The 14,042-nt window shown below is 49.6% G+C and overlaps 1 protein-coding gene across 6 annotated transcripts in view; it reads left to right on the top strand.

Annotated features, from left to right (window-relative positions):
• HNF1B (HNF1 homeobox B) overlaps positions 1–13,756 on the top strand; it is a 50,677-nt gene extending 36,921 nt beyond the window's left edge. For 4 of the 6 annotated variants that reach the window (XM_053911933.2, XM_053911932.2, XM_053911931.2 and 1 more), the window contains exons 7-9: positions 1,964–2,158; positions 4,588–4,706; positions 12,811–13,756. In XM_053911933.2, the coding sequence (XP_053767908.1) occupies positions 1,964–2,158; positions 4,588–4,706; positions 12,811–12,831 (335 nt within the window). In that variant the 3' untranslated portion in view covers positions 12,832–13,756. The remainder of the gene's footprint in view (positions 1–1,963; positions 2,159–4,587; positions 4,707–12,810) is intronic. The other 2 variants (XM_053911934.2, XM_053911935.2) reach the window with 2 other exon arrangements.
• The last annotated feature ends 286 nt before the right edge of the window (positions 13,757–14,042 follow it).

The raw sequence follows: 14,042 nt of genomic DNA, 5'->3' as shown, positions 1-14,042 counted from the left end.
CCCCAGAAAACTCAGCCATTCCTCAGTGGTCTTACCTGTGGAGTGTCAGGGTAAAGAATTAGTGGCAGGCACCCTCTTTTAGCTAACTCATGTCCTGTTGATACGTGGGCCACCGAGGCCAGGGCGAATTTGATGACAGATTACTTGGCGGTGCCTGGTAATATGCTTCTCCACTCACCTACTGGCCTGGAACCAAGGCCCAGAAAACAGATGAAAAGGCCAAGAGTCACGCTCTGCAGGAGTTAGAATGACATCAGCGGCTCTCAGTCCTGGCATTGAGGCACATCAGGGTCGCAGGCTGTGTTGAAAATAAGGCTGTGTTCTTAGGCCTCACCTCTAAAGGTTCTAACTCATTAAGTCTTGGGTGGGGCCTGGGAATGGATAGTTCTTAAAGAGCTCGCCTAGATGATTCTAAAACACAGGCAGGTTTCAGAACTGTGGCCTCAGATGTCATCCACTCTAAACAGGGTAATTTGCTTTTCTCCGCACAGATTTCCTAGCAGGCAGTAACAATGGACTCTGGGGAAACAGCAAATCTGTGGGGCTTCCTAGGAGACTGAGACCTTTAGCAGAAGGTGGGAGGGGGAAACAGTGTATCAGGGTATCAGGTGAGACACTGGCTTGGGGAGAGGCTGAGCCCCTGTGGGGAACTGGAGATACTGCTATTCTGAGGTTGATCCTAGGACCCCGCCCCCTGCCCCACCCAGGAGAGCCAGGAAGGGGCTTATTCTCCTGCCTTTTAGGTTCTTGATAACAATATCAGCTAAAGCTCTGAGGAGGTGATTGTTGAGCTCTTTGTGCTATCTCCAGAGAGGACTTCCCACAGACCTGCTTAGGAAACCCTCCCCATTTCAGGACAGGCTCTCTGTGTGTCCCTTCCATATTTGCTTAAAAGAGGCCTTTTTCTGGATTTCCCTCTTCATTTCATTCTCCCCTCCCTACCTTCACCCCCACTTCCCAGAAGGCAAGGCCAGAGGAACATTGGCAGCTCCAGGAAAGCGGTTGGGGTATCTCCCCCACCCCCAACCACCTGATCCTCTTGTCCCCACTCCTACCTGCCTCAGCTGGCTTCCCCAGAGTCCCACCCAGGGAACAAATGGAAGGCGGGGACCAGGGACCCAATCTTTGCAGTGCCAGCCCCAGTTCTGGAGATGCCTCAGCATACAGACGGTACAGGACCACAGAGGTCCCCATGACCCCAGATCAGACAGATGGCAAGACCCACTATAACCGCCGACCTCTAACTTACTACTTCCTCCTCCCAGTACCTGCTCCTTTGGACACCACAAACCCTGGTGTTACCAGCTACGATATGCCCACTTCACAGCCTGGCTGAGCTCCAGGGTTTTTTCCCCTCTTTGCTACAGTCAGGAGAATGAGCACCCAGCTTCCCTCAGGGTGTTTGCTTAAACTGCCAAATGAGTGTCTTCAGGCTTCGTGCTCCCAGGACTGTGGGGGTTGTTTTGTTTTGTTTTGTTTTTAATCAAAATATGGGTCTCTGCACACTCCTGCCCTCTGCTGGACAGACGGATCAGGGCAATGATCTGTTCCTTAGAGTGGCAGATTACTCTGCCCTGAGGGCCCCACCAGGGCAAGCCTCTCTCAGAGGCAGGAACGGATGGAATGAGCAAGTAGGTCAGCTTTCCCAGGGGCCTGGCAACCTCCAGGGAGCAAAGTTCAGGAGGTCGTTTGACTTTGGGGGTCTCCGGCCTCAGTCAGATCTGTTTAAAACCCATTTCCATCTACAACTCACTGTGGAATTTGATCAAGTCCCTTCATCTCAAGCCTCAGTTTCATTGACTGTAAAAATGGGCCTATAGAATCACTGGCCATGCAATCTCTCGTGTAAACGGCTGAGCCCAGTGCCTGGGACACAGCAGGGGCTCAGTCGATGGCCATTGCCATCCAGTCACCTCTCCTCATCGCTGAAGCCATCGCTGATCTTTCCCTCTTGCCCCCACAGGCCTCAACACCTCCCAAGCACAGAGCGTCCCCGTCATCAACAGTGTGGCCGGCAGCCTGGCAGCCCTGCAGCCAGTGCAGTTTTCCCAGCAGCTGCACAGCCCGCACCAGCAGCCTCTCATGCAGCAGAGCCCAGGCAGCCACATGGCCCAGCAGCCCTTCATGGCCACTGTGACCCAGCTGCAGAACTCTCACAGTAAGGATGCGGGCGTGTGGGAAGGAGCGCAAAGGGCTCTCAGCAGCCAGCCTCTGTCCCCGCTGGGTCTGTGCTTTCTCTGAAGTTGATCGATCGGTTTGGTCCCTTCTTCCTACCTATGCTCAACCACGACAGTTTTTCAAGCATAACTCTTGGGTAGTGCTGTGCCTTTTCTGTTCCTCTCCTCTACCCTCAGGATTCCAGGGAAGGTTTGAACAGGACAATTGAGGCCTCCCTGTAAGGGGAGTTGGAGGGAGAGAGCAGGGGTTGTGTGTATGCAGGACACGTGCCACAGTGTCCCACTCTGGCACCCGTGGATGGTGTCACCTGTCAACCACAGCACCTTTCCCAATGAGCCTCAATTTAGCCTTTTCAGGCCAAAATTCTGAGAAGCCATCACCCAATGACTATAGGAGGCAGATAATTCTCATCCTATTTACTTCCCCTGGAGTTGAAAAACCTTCTAGAGACCCCATGCCTTCCAATTTACACACTCCAAGCATCATGAATCATGAATATAGGTGAAAAATACCAGCTGTATGCCTTCCTGGACGGGGAATATTAGTGTTTCTGGCTCCGCCCCCCCCCCCCCCCCCCACACACACAGAGGCTATTTCCCATTTCCAGTGTCTACGCCTACCCTAAGTCTACATTTCAACCACTTGTTTTCCACCCAGCTCCAGCCCCTGTAGCTCTCCCCACCCCCATCCTGAGCCCCTGGGCCCCAGCCTCTGGCCAGATTGGGGTACATCCCCTGGCCTACCACTTCGGGGAGCGATCATGGAAAGGATGGCTTCCATGAGTCAGGCATGATCCCACGGGAACATCAGAGAAGTCTCTGGAATGGAGTGGGAGTCATGGAGTCAGACAGACTGAGAGTTAAATCCTGGCTCTGAGACTCACTAGCTGTGCAGCCGTTGGCATGTTTCTTAGCCACTCTGAGCCTCAATTTCTTCATCTATGAAGTGGAAATGATATGCATGTAGAGCGATTATGGAGATAAAAATAGTTGTGAACTGTGGAAAGCATCAAGAGTTACAGAAGCCCAAGTGACTGTTTATTAAGGGACTCCTTAACAGGAGGAGGCAGCACTGAGGAAGAGGGTTTCAGTTTCTCCCCTGGCTGCCTCAGGCAGCGCTTCGAGCTGGGGGAGGCAATCAGGTTCAGCTGCCTTCTATCCTCTGCACTCTGCCCCACCCCCTCCCCCCTGCCCCCGAGGCCTGCGGAGCTTGTTTCTAAGCACCATCTCTCATTCCAATCACATTTTCGTGGCTTCTAAAATATCTGTCACATCCTGTCACAGAGGCTGGGAGTTCATGTGCCATAGTTCCCCTCTTCTCGGGGCCTGACAGTCTGCTCCCCACATGCCCCTGCCCCCTCACCTGGGCTGGTGTTTTCAGTGGCTCTCTGGGTGGGGGGGATAATCAGAGAGTCATCACCAGTGATCTAAGAACCACAGAGGCCCAGCTGGCCTGGCTGGCTATGAAGAGATAGCCTGGCAGGAAATTACCAGCCGCCCTCCACAGGAATGGCAGGCTGGGGCAGCAGGCAGTGACCTTCACCCCTGTTCCCTACTTAGAGGACTCCTCGGTAGAACAGGTTGGTCCCTCCCCTAAGGCCAAGCATCCACATGCTTTCATTAGTCGGTCATGTGGCCCAGAATTTACATAAATCTTATGGATAACTAGTGTGAGTCAAAAGGTTCCAGACTTGGTGGGCAAGTCCTAAGAAAAACTAGAAAAGGAGTCACATGTTCCTGGAGGTTTTATTTGATTCCAGTCTCCTTTTGCCTCTCCTTCATATTTCTGGGGTGTCATAAGGCTATGATGTCAGAAGGCATTTTAGCACCAACTGGAAAGCTCAGAATTATATCAATTAATGATACCTGTGTCTAATTATAATTATTAATTAATCTATAATTGCTAGCATGAGTCCCGGTGCTTGAGTCCTGGCTGAAATGGTAAGCATATGCTGGTTTGCCAGCTACTTAGAATTTTTTTTGACTTAAAATCTCAGAGGTCCCACATATGCCTAAGGATCACTTGGTGGTCCCCAGGCATCCAACACTTTATTGAAAGGCAGGGGAACAGAAGTGCTGTCCACCACTACATACTAGGCACTGTGCAAGGCTATTTATTTATTTGGTACAAAGTGCTTTAAACATGATCTCTTCTAACCCTATAACAGATACCATTCCCCTTCTTCCGGCAAGAAACTGAAGCTAAGTAACTTGGTTAAGGAGCCAGGATTTAAATACATGGCCATTCTTATTACCACATCACACGGCCTTCCCAAACATCACCATCGCCAGTACCACCCTGCCCCTTTTATCTGCCCAGGGACACGGGAGCTGCAGTGTGGGGTGGAATGGGCAGTGCATACGCCTGTGTGATCTGCACCTTGATTTTGTCTTCACTCTGTTTCTCCAGTGTACACACACAAACAGGAGCCCCCCCAGTACTCCCATACCTCCAGGTTTCCATCTGCGATGGTGGTCACAGATACCAGCAGCATCAGTACGCTCACCAACATGTCTTCCAGTAAACAGGTAACGCCATCAGGAAAGGGCTGGGGGAGGGGGGGTAATGGCCAAGGCTATCAATAAGTAGAGAGTGTGGCAGGTTTGGACTCAGCCACAAGTCTAGGCTTTCTGAGGCTCCGTTACTTGTTGAAGGAATCTCTGAGATCATGGGCAAGGAAGATGGGCCACAGGCTAAAGGGGCTTATTGTTCCCCTGGTGCCCCCAACAAAAGCACCAAATGAGGACTAAAGTGCGATAAGTCACTGGAACATGGATTACACAGTGGATTGCCAGTGATCTGTGGAAAAGGTATTTCCAAAGAGAGCTCAGGAAGTCAGACCCTCTGTGGAGTTTCGTGCTTTGTAAGAGGGATCCCTGCAGATTTTCCACAAGTGAGTCAGTGGAGAAAGTGAGTAGTAAGACAGGGATCCGGAGGCTGATTCCCCCTGTCCAGGACCCATTCTGGACCTAGAATGCTGCACGCTCTAAAGAATGACCCAATCCCACCACCCCATGGGGACTCCCCGATAGACAGCCTGTCCTGTCCAGGGGCCCGCATCCACTTGGTGTTTTATCAGAAAAACTTAGAATCGACTTCCTGGTGCACTGAGAGTGGGGAATCCAGAGGCTTAGTCACCGTTTCAGTTGATGACTAATGTCCCCGTCCACATAGAGGTGATGGGGTAGCAAAGACAACCAACAGCAAGGCTCCTTGCTGAACCCGGACAGCTGGACGGCAACGGGGCACTGAGAGTTGGAAAACAGGACAAGATTTCTGGACATAGATGACGATTCCAGAATAATACAATAGGCCTTTGAGTGGCTGGGCTCTCTGCCTTGTGGGAACTGTTTAGCCTTTATTGATTACTAGATAAGTAGGTGACAAACCTTGAACTTCATGTCAGAGGCTCTCAGCAGGGTTTGGTCTTGTTGATGGTCTTTTTCCCATCTGAGCTCTGTGAGTCACACCTCATCCACTGCCATGTGTTTCTAGCAGGTTCTTTCATGGGCTTAGAGGTTGGTTCTCTGCTCTTCCCTTTGGCCCCATCTCCTCCTGGGTCTGCAGTGTTGTGAAGCAGGAGGGTTCGAAACCTGGTTGTACCGCTTGTCTGGTGACCTTGACTTTTTTTTCTTTTTTCATCTTTAAAACAAGATTTGTAACACCTTCTCCTTGTGGGGATTGGATGAGGTCACCCAGATTAAGTACCTGGCAGGCGCACACATGTGCATGCGCACACAGACGGCCTACCCAGCTGGGCTCTGGAGTTGGGGGGCGAGGGAGAGGGGTGTGGGACCTGCTTTGCTACTCTTCTCTCACCCAATGGAAGATGAAAGGACACCCCCCTCCCATTGCCTTGCCCTTCGACTCTGTGATTTCCCACTCTTTGTAGTGAGCAGGGAAAACATTTATCTGTGCTCACAAATCTCAATCAGGGGGGCAGCCGGGGGCAGCCATGCGCAGCAGGCCTGCTTGGGAATACCTTCCCCTTTGAAAGGTTTATCAATCCATCTGCCGCTTGGTCAGCCCTAGACAGGACTGTGATTAATTATTTCTGTCTTTCCCAAGTTGACTTTGATGCTTGCTTGTTGAAACAAGTCTCTGAATTCAGGAAATGGTCTCTTAATCAAAATACTTCAAGATGCTCTCTGAGACACTGTACCAACCCCCAAATGACTTCTCCACTCCACTGGACAGAGGGGCCAGCCTGCCTTGAAGCTGCCTGTAGGTCCCCCTAGAACTACTCTGACATTATCTCCAAGTCCCCAGACATTTCAGGAGTCTGGTGACAGACTCACTTCCAGGAAGATGATTGCATTTAGTGAGGATAAAGCTATTAATGTGGCATTTTGCAGTTTGTACTTCTCATAAACACCATGTCATCATTTTCTCTTTACTGAAACCTCCTAAGAAATACAAAGAAATGAACTAAGGCTCAGAGATGGAGAGCGCTGTGCCCAAGGCCACATGTGATAAAGTCTGGAGCTGGACCTCCAGACTCTGGTCTTTGACGAAATCCTGGACTCCTTCCACTTAAACAACCCTTGCCGTCCAATACCCACCTTTAAAATACCCATGGCAATTGCTGCTCTTGTGGTCTTTAACAATCAGAAACAAGAGTAAAAATTAGACCCACATATTATATTCCAGTCGGGAGAAGAGAGAACGGCAAGGGCAGAATGAAGTGGGAGGAGGAGTGTAAAGGAGCCCAAGGTAAAGAAAATTTGTACAAACTCTGTTCCAAAGATGAAGAGTCAAAAGTTCCAAAAGAGACCTGATGGCAAATCTGCTTTTTTCTTATTTGATTTTATTTGTTTTAAAATATTAATTTTTAAAAGGACTTTCAAGACCGTTGCTAGGAATCAGGGGCACATAGAATGAGGAGAGGAGGATCCTTGGTCAAATACGTCGGGAGACTGGTTGGCCTAAACAGTTAAACACCACAAGGCAGGGCTTCCAGAATCTTTCGGGTGCTGATGGGTGCATTGAACAGGGCCACTAGTGTGCACCTTGCTCTTCGATGATCGAGTCAAAGCAACACAGCCAGGGCAACGCTACTTCTGAGCCACCCTAGAATGCTAGGAAAAGCCCGCAGATCCGAGCTGATGCCAGCTCCTTCACCTCTTGCTACATGACCACGAGCAGTAGACTTATTGCTATAAGACAGTCTCTTCATCTCTTAGGGGAACATCCCACTCCAATCTCACAGAATATTCAAAGTGCCTAAGAGAGTGGCTGGTACATAGTCCAGTTCTCAAAGTGGTAACCCCCTCCCTTCTTTATGTGATCCTTTAGGAGACACCTTCCATCCACTCTTTCAATTTTAACTCATCGCTTGGTCTACGTGTGGTGAAAGTTGGTTCTGATGATGAACTTTCTCAGGATTAGGACCGTCTCTCAAGCACATCCCACATTTTGGGCTTGGGCTCCGGATCCTTGCTTCCCATTCTTCTGCTGACACGCAGATGCCTTCTCACCCACCTGGCAGGAAAAATGCAAATAGTTCAGGAGCCTCTCCCAGTACCCAAGCCCTTTGTGCTTAGCTAAGTGCTTGGGCTACAGTAGATGTCTGATAAATATGAATGAATGAATGAATGAATGAATGAATTCAGAGCTAGCATTTCTGAGTGCCTCCCATTTGCCAAGCAGCACTCCGGGTGCTTTTCCATCTTACCTTTCCTGGCTAACCCTCCCACCCATCCTGCAAGGTATTTTTATACCTGATTTACAAAGCAAAAAACTGAGGTTTAAAGAGGGGGAGGGATCTGGTCGAGTTCACACAGATGATAAATCTGGAGCTGAACTTCCAGATGTTGGTCTTCTCTTCTTACTCCAAATCCATTCAACAGCACTCACCTTCTAATATATATTTCTAAGCGCCCATAAAAATGACCTAAGGTTATGCAGGTATAAAAGGCTAATGCCAGCATTTGAACTTTTATCTGTCTGATCCCATTATTTCCACTTGTCAGGATACACATGCCCCAGGGCCTTGTGGAGCATGTTTCAGGAACTTCAGTTAGGACTTTCTCATTGGAGATCCTGCAGCTTCTGCCAGCTGCCCTCTCTAGACCTTAGCCTGCCCGCCCCCCCGCCCTCCTCAACCTTTGTGTGCTGGCAAGTTACTCTCTGAGTGGGTTTGTGCCTGAGCTCCTTCAAAACAATACCTTGCCAGTTTGGAAACTAGACCACAGCAAGCAGCGACCTCGGTTAGAACAAGTGTGGGCAAGCTGTGAGCCGACTCCTGTTTCCACAACTTCTCTACCCACTGCTCCACTTCCTAGTTTATAGAGAGGTCAGGAGAGAGTTCTCAGAGCAGTCAGTAGTCAGGGGTGCTGACAAGGAGGAGATGGGAAGCCTCATCATAACCCCCCTGGCAGCTCTTCCCCAGCCGCCCAGCTTTCTCCACTGGTGGTGAGGCAGTGTGGTCTGTTTAAGGGTACCGACCTGGGAGTCGGGCGGACCCAGGCTCAAGATTCTTTCACTTCCTTCCTGTGTGACCTCAAGGAAAAGTCTTAGCCTCTCTGAGCTTCAGTTTCCTTACCTGTAACATAAAGATAATGATCCCTCTTTCATGGGATCATTGAAAGAACTAAATGCAATCAGTCTTGTAAAATACTCAGCTCCGTGCTTGACCTGAAACACCCAGTCCCTGGCAGCTGGGTCGAACTGGCTTCCCCGGACGGCAGCCCTGAGAGTCTCTCAAGCTTAGAAAAGAGGATTCTAAATGGCAAAGAGCATTTATCCCTCTGTTGCCGTACTCGGAAGGTAGCAGGAAGTGATCTTCCTTGTAGTTAAGAGCACAAGCTTTTCTGTTGTGAGCCCCTGGCGGGGCAAGTTTCAGTATTATTTTGCTTTAGTTTCAGGTGTACAGTATGGTGGTTGGACATTTACATAATTTACAAAGTGATCCCCTGATAAATCTAGTACCCACCTGGCCCCATACGTAGTTATTACAACACGATTGCCTGTATTCCCTGTGCTGTACTTTACGTCCCCATGACTATTTTCTAACTACTGACTTGTTCTTCTTAGTCCTTCCACCTTTTTCTTCTAGCCCCCCAGCCCCCTTCCCTCTGACAATAGCCATCAGTTTGTTCTTTGTATCTGTGTGTTTGCTTCTGTTTCATTTGTTCATTTACTTTGTTCTCTATCATTTCACGTGTAAGTGAAATTAAATGGTATTTGTCTTTCTCTGACTTATTTCACTTAGCATAAAACCATGTTGTCACGAATGGTAAGATTTCATCCTTTTTATGGTTGAGTAATATTCCATTGCGTATATATATATATATATATATATGCACCATATCTTCTTTATCAATGGCCACTTTTCGGTCTCTGACACAGCTAATCACTCCTTTCTTTTTTCACTTCAGTTTTGGAACATGACCCATTTCTGGCTCTCCTCCTATGGCACTCCACATTTCCTTGGCAGGCAACTCATCTACCCCGTATTTACTTGTTGGAGGGTCACTCTCTTCTTAGTTCACTCCTGGGTGACCTCGCAAATCCCATGGACCAAGTGTACACACTGGTGGATTCTACAGTTCCCTCTCCAGTGAAGGTCTCTCCGCCGAATGCCCACTCACACACCCCGTGCTACGTTGGCCCGCACATGTGCATGCCTGATCTACCTGACAAGCCTGTCAGATTGAACCTGCCTAACATAAGGACTCATCCTTTTGCCCCTATTTCTCCCTACTCCAATTGTTTCTTCCTCGGGCTTCTCCATTTCCAAAGATGGTACCAACTGCTCAGGTGAGATACCTGAGGGTCTCACTGATTCTTCTCTCCATTCCCCACATTCGGTCCATCAATAAGTTCTGCTGGGGATCCTCCAAAATGCCCCTAAATCCACCTCTCACCACCCCATCAGTTCAGCCCCCCATCTCTCACTGACCTCCTGCAGTGGCTCCTGACTCCTTACTCCCACTTTCAGTCTTGCCCCACTATCGTGGGTATAGTCTGTTTACCACACAGCAGCCAGAATTCTCTCTTAAAAAAGGAAATCAATCATGTTAGTCCCTTGTCAAACCTTGCCAGTGGCTTCCCATCACAACCAAACTGAGATGGGGACTTCCAAGGCCCTTTGTGCTCAGGCCACGGCCAGCCCTGCTGTTCTTACCTCCTTCCCCTCCTCCCTCTTTCCCTTGACTTCAGCTGAACCGGATCCCGATACAACCCTGCTGCAGAGCCCTGCATTTCTGGTATCTTTGACCAGGAACACTCCTCGAGGTGCACCTTTCCATGCTTGCTCCCTCATTTCATTTGGCTCAAATGTCTCCCTCCCTAAACTGTTCTCTTTTCCCTCAACTCACCCTAGCCTCTCACCATGCTTATTTTTCTACACAGTATTCATTCCCACCTAAGGTTTTATACATATATATGTATAATTGCTTGTTGCTCAAAGCCCTCCCTGAAATGATGAGAGGATGTGAACAGGGTCTTGTTCACGACTGTATCCCCAGTGCCTGGAAAAGTGCTAAGCATGTAGAAGGCACTCAAATGTGCTAAAGGAACGAATGATAATTACCTGCCTCAAAGGGCTGATGTAAGAACCAGTGCAATAATGTGAGTAAAGCCCTCACTTAGCATGGTGCCCGGCACGCAGTAGGACCCCAATAAATGTTAGCTATCACCGTTATGTAACAAATCCTCTTAGAATGAGGACATCCCTAACAATCGCCACAGACACCACACCTTTCAGATGGGGGGCTCTGTAGTCACTCAGAGACCCTGTGGGCAAGGCCCCCCGTGGGGCTGCATGTGCTGGGCCTCCATTCTAAGGGACCACAGGGTCCCTCTTATCAGATGTTTGTGTTTAGACTCTGAAGGGGGCAAATAACTCCAGTTCCTTTGACAACATTTAGGGCCCTGCCACCATTTTATTATGTGAGCAAACATTTGATAGCTGGGAAGCCCGTCCCTAATGACAGGTCATAGAATCTCGCTGGCGTCTCCTTATCTGCCCTCTTGTTTGCTCTTCTATTGAAACCTGCAAGGTCACAAGCCATTTTCTCTCTCCTCCACCTGAAATCTGAAAATTGGAAAAAAGGCTGATAGTAGGAAGTAAAGAGACGTGAGAGTGGGGGTGGGTGGAGGAAGGAAGAGGAGGCAAAGGGTATCAGAGGGCCCTGATCAGGGCCTCAAGAACTTAAAAGGGACAGAAACCTGCCTCATCACACGAGTGTACAGCTCCCTCCCACTGTGAAGGGCACTCCTGGCCTGGGGCTTCCTGTACAGCGGCCTCAATGAGAACAGTCATGCCCAGTACTGGTCCGAGTACTTCATGTGTGTGGGCTCATCTAATCCCTCAACAACCTCCATTTTAGAGGTGAAGACACTGAGCCACAGAGAAAGTAACTAAGAGCTCAAAGCTAGTAGAAGCTAACCTCAGAGCATCTTAGGAAGAACACGTGCTGGGAAGGCACCCAGAACAGGTTTGAATCTGGCTCCACACCCTCATAATCCTGAAATCTTGGACAATCCACAGCCTCCCCTTGAGCCCCGTTTTCCTCATCTGTAAAATAAATTCAGTGGAAACCTCACATAGGGTCACGGTTGGAAGGACTGACTAATGAAATGGTGATGGGATGGCAGGCTTATACTAGTAGTGGTAGGTGCGTGTATGTGTATGTATGTGTGTGTTTGAGGGGGCAGCTTCAGAGAATAAGCCACTAAACCAAAAGGCAGAAGCTTCCCCTGAGATGCCAACAGAAGTGAAAAGGAAGGAGGAGACAGAGGGAAACAAAAAAAGGACTCCTTGGAAGGAAACGAAGAGGAGTGATGTCCAATGACAGCTGAGATGAATGAGGCCCAGGGCTCTGGAAGGGAGTCTGCCCCTGATGGGGGGGTGTGGCTCCTCTCAGAGGCTTTCCCATCCGTGCTGGGGTCTCTCCCCACTGCTCCAGCCCACTGGAAAAGTCTGGCATCAGAGACCACCAGCCTTTGGGTTTCTTTCCCGATCCTCCAAGTTCCTTGTCCTAATAGTAACAAACCTTAGAAAGCACTTTGCAATTTCCCACGCCCCTTCCCCAGTACATCACCGGAGTAAGTGCTGGTTTTCTCCTGTGCCTTATGGCCTTGATGCTCCAAGTAGATCAGCAACATCAGCACATCCTGGGAGCTGATTAGGAATGCAGATGCTCAGGCTGCCCCAGGCCCACTGACTCAGAATCTGCATTTCAACAGGATCTCTGATACTCATAGGCCCATTACACTTTGGGAACCAGTGGTCTCGGAAACTCTGCTCTTAGAGGTCTCACTTCCACGAGAGGCAAGAGCTGCCCGTCCAGCTGCTGTTGCAACCACACTGAGCACTTTATAAACACCACTCCCACAGAAAGAGGAGCCCAAGTTCAGGATAAAGGTCAGCGAGTAAATGACTATGTCAAGGTCTGCAGCAGTTCTCTTCTCTCTTATGAAGTGGCTGGAAAGGCCGGCTGGCAGGTTTTGCTAAAGGAAGTGTGCTTCAGGAGCAGCACCGCAGACCTGAACAGGCGCTCGAACCCTCCACTCCCAGCTTTTTGCTGGCCGACTTGGGTCCCTGCTTCCCTAGAGAAGCCAGACTAATGGCCCGTGTCCCTGCCAATCGCACACAGCTGAGCTCTCTCTCCTTTCTCTCTGCAGTGTCCTCTCCAAGCCTGGTGATGCCCACACATCACTCGCTTTGTGCCCAGCAGCAAGGGTCCTATTTTCCACACCGTCACTCTCCGGGCAGCTGTCACGGAAAGGCCCAGTGACCTGACAAGCACCTGCAAGAGGTCCCTACTTACCTGACGTCCTGCTGGTACCTCGGACAATCTGTTCTCAGGATACGCAGCCCGAAGCCCAGCTTCCCTTCTATGCAGTATTGTCACGATGCCTCTCCCAAGATGTCAAGTCCTCCCATCCGCCCCGGAGGTGGGAGAAAAGAAACTGCGGGAGAGGAAGAGAGAACGCCGGGGAGTCGACTTTGTGCTTCTTCGTCGAACAAACTGATGTGAAAACTTGAATCTGTTACTCAGCTGAGGAGAGGAGAACATGTGCTGTTGAACTGAGCCAAACACACTGTAAATACCAGCTCTCCCTCCCCACCCCCTCCCAACTGATCTTCAGATTTCTTTTAAAGAAGTAAATTTGTCCAATGGGTGTAAACTATAAACTACGGTAATTAAGTGCAATTTCCCTCCTCTTCCTTGCCCCTCTGTCGTGTATATAGTACCAAAGTGTCTATTCGTTTTCTTTGTAAAGGTCAGAGTTGAATTTTCAAAGTGATTTGCCCCTTATCCCTTCCCCTGTGGAGAAATATCCTAAGTCGGAAGTGACACCCTTGCCCCCTCGGACATGGACACACAGGGACACTGTATATTTTGGACTGACTGCCAGCGAACTCCAATCTCCTGATGTTAAGTCACACCTCTGGATCCCTGGAGGAGCCAAACATAGTGTCAGAGGAACGTCCTAGCTTCTTGTGGGGCTGGGGGATTCAGCCTATGCATCCCCAAGAAACACCAAGGCAGGGAAACTGGCTGTTTGATAGCATAAGAAAAAGTTGTCCTGTCAGAAAGCCTCCCATTAAAGCTATTTTATCACTGCCCAGAGTCTCATATTTCTCTGTCTTGACATTTCCACTCTCACTGTTCTGCCAAGGACCCTGAGCCCCTGCCTCCTTGGGATTTTCCACTACTCCACTGGGCTCCATGCTGCATGTCCCCACGTCTCTGTGTGGGCTTTACTGCTGAGATGAGGAGAGCTGGTTCTCCCAGCCAGACTCCCCAAGTCCATCAGAGGGGATCTGGCCAGAGCAGAAGCAAACACCTTCCTCCTCTCTGCAACTCACAGGAGTCAAGTGCTAGAGCCAGTTCTTAGTGACTGTGGTC

The sequence above is a fragment of the Desmodus rotundus genome, chromosome 9 (genome assembly GCF_022682495.2).
Source record: "Desmodus rotundus isolate HL8 chromosome 9, HLdesRot8A.1, whole genome shotgun sequence".
In the NCBI taxonomy this organism is placed as follows: Eukaryota; Metazoa; Chordata; class Mammalia; order Chiroptera; family Phyllostomidae; genus Desmodus; species Desmodus rotundus.
This window is presented reverse-complemented; position numbering and strand designations above follow the sequence as displayed.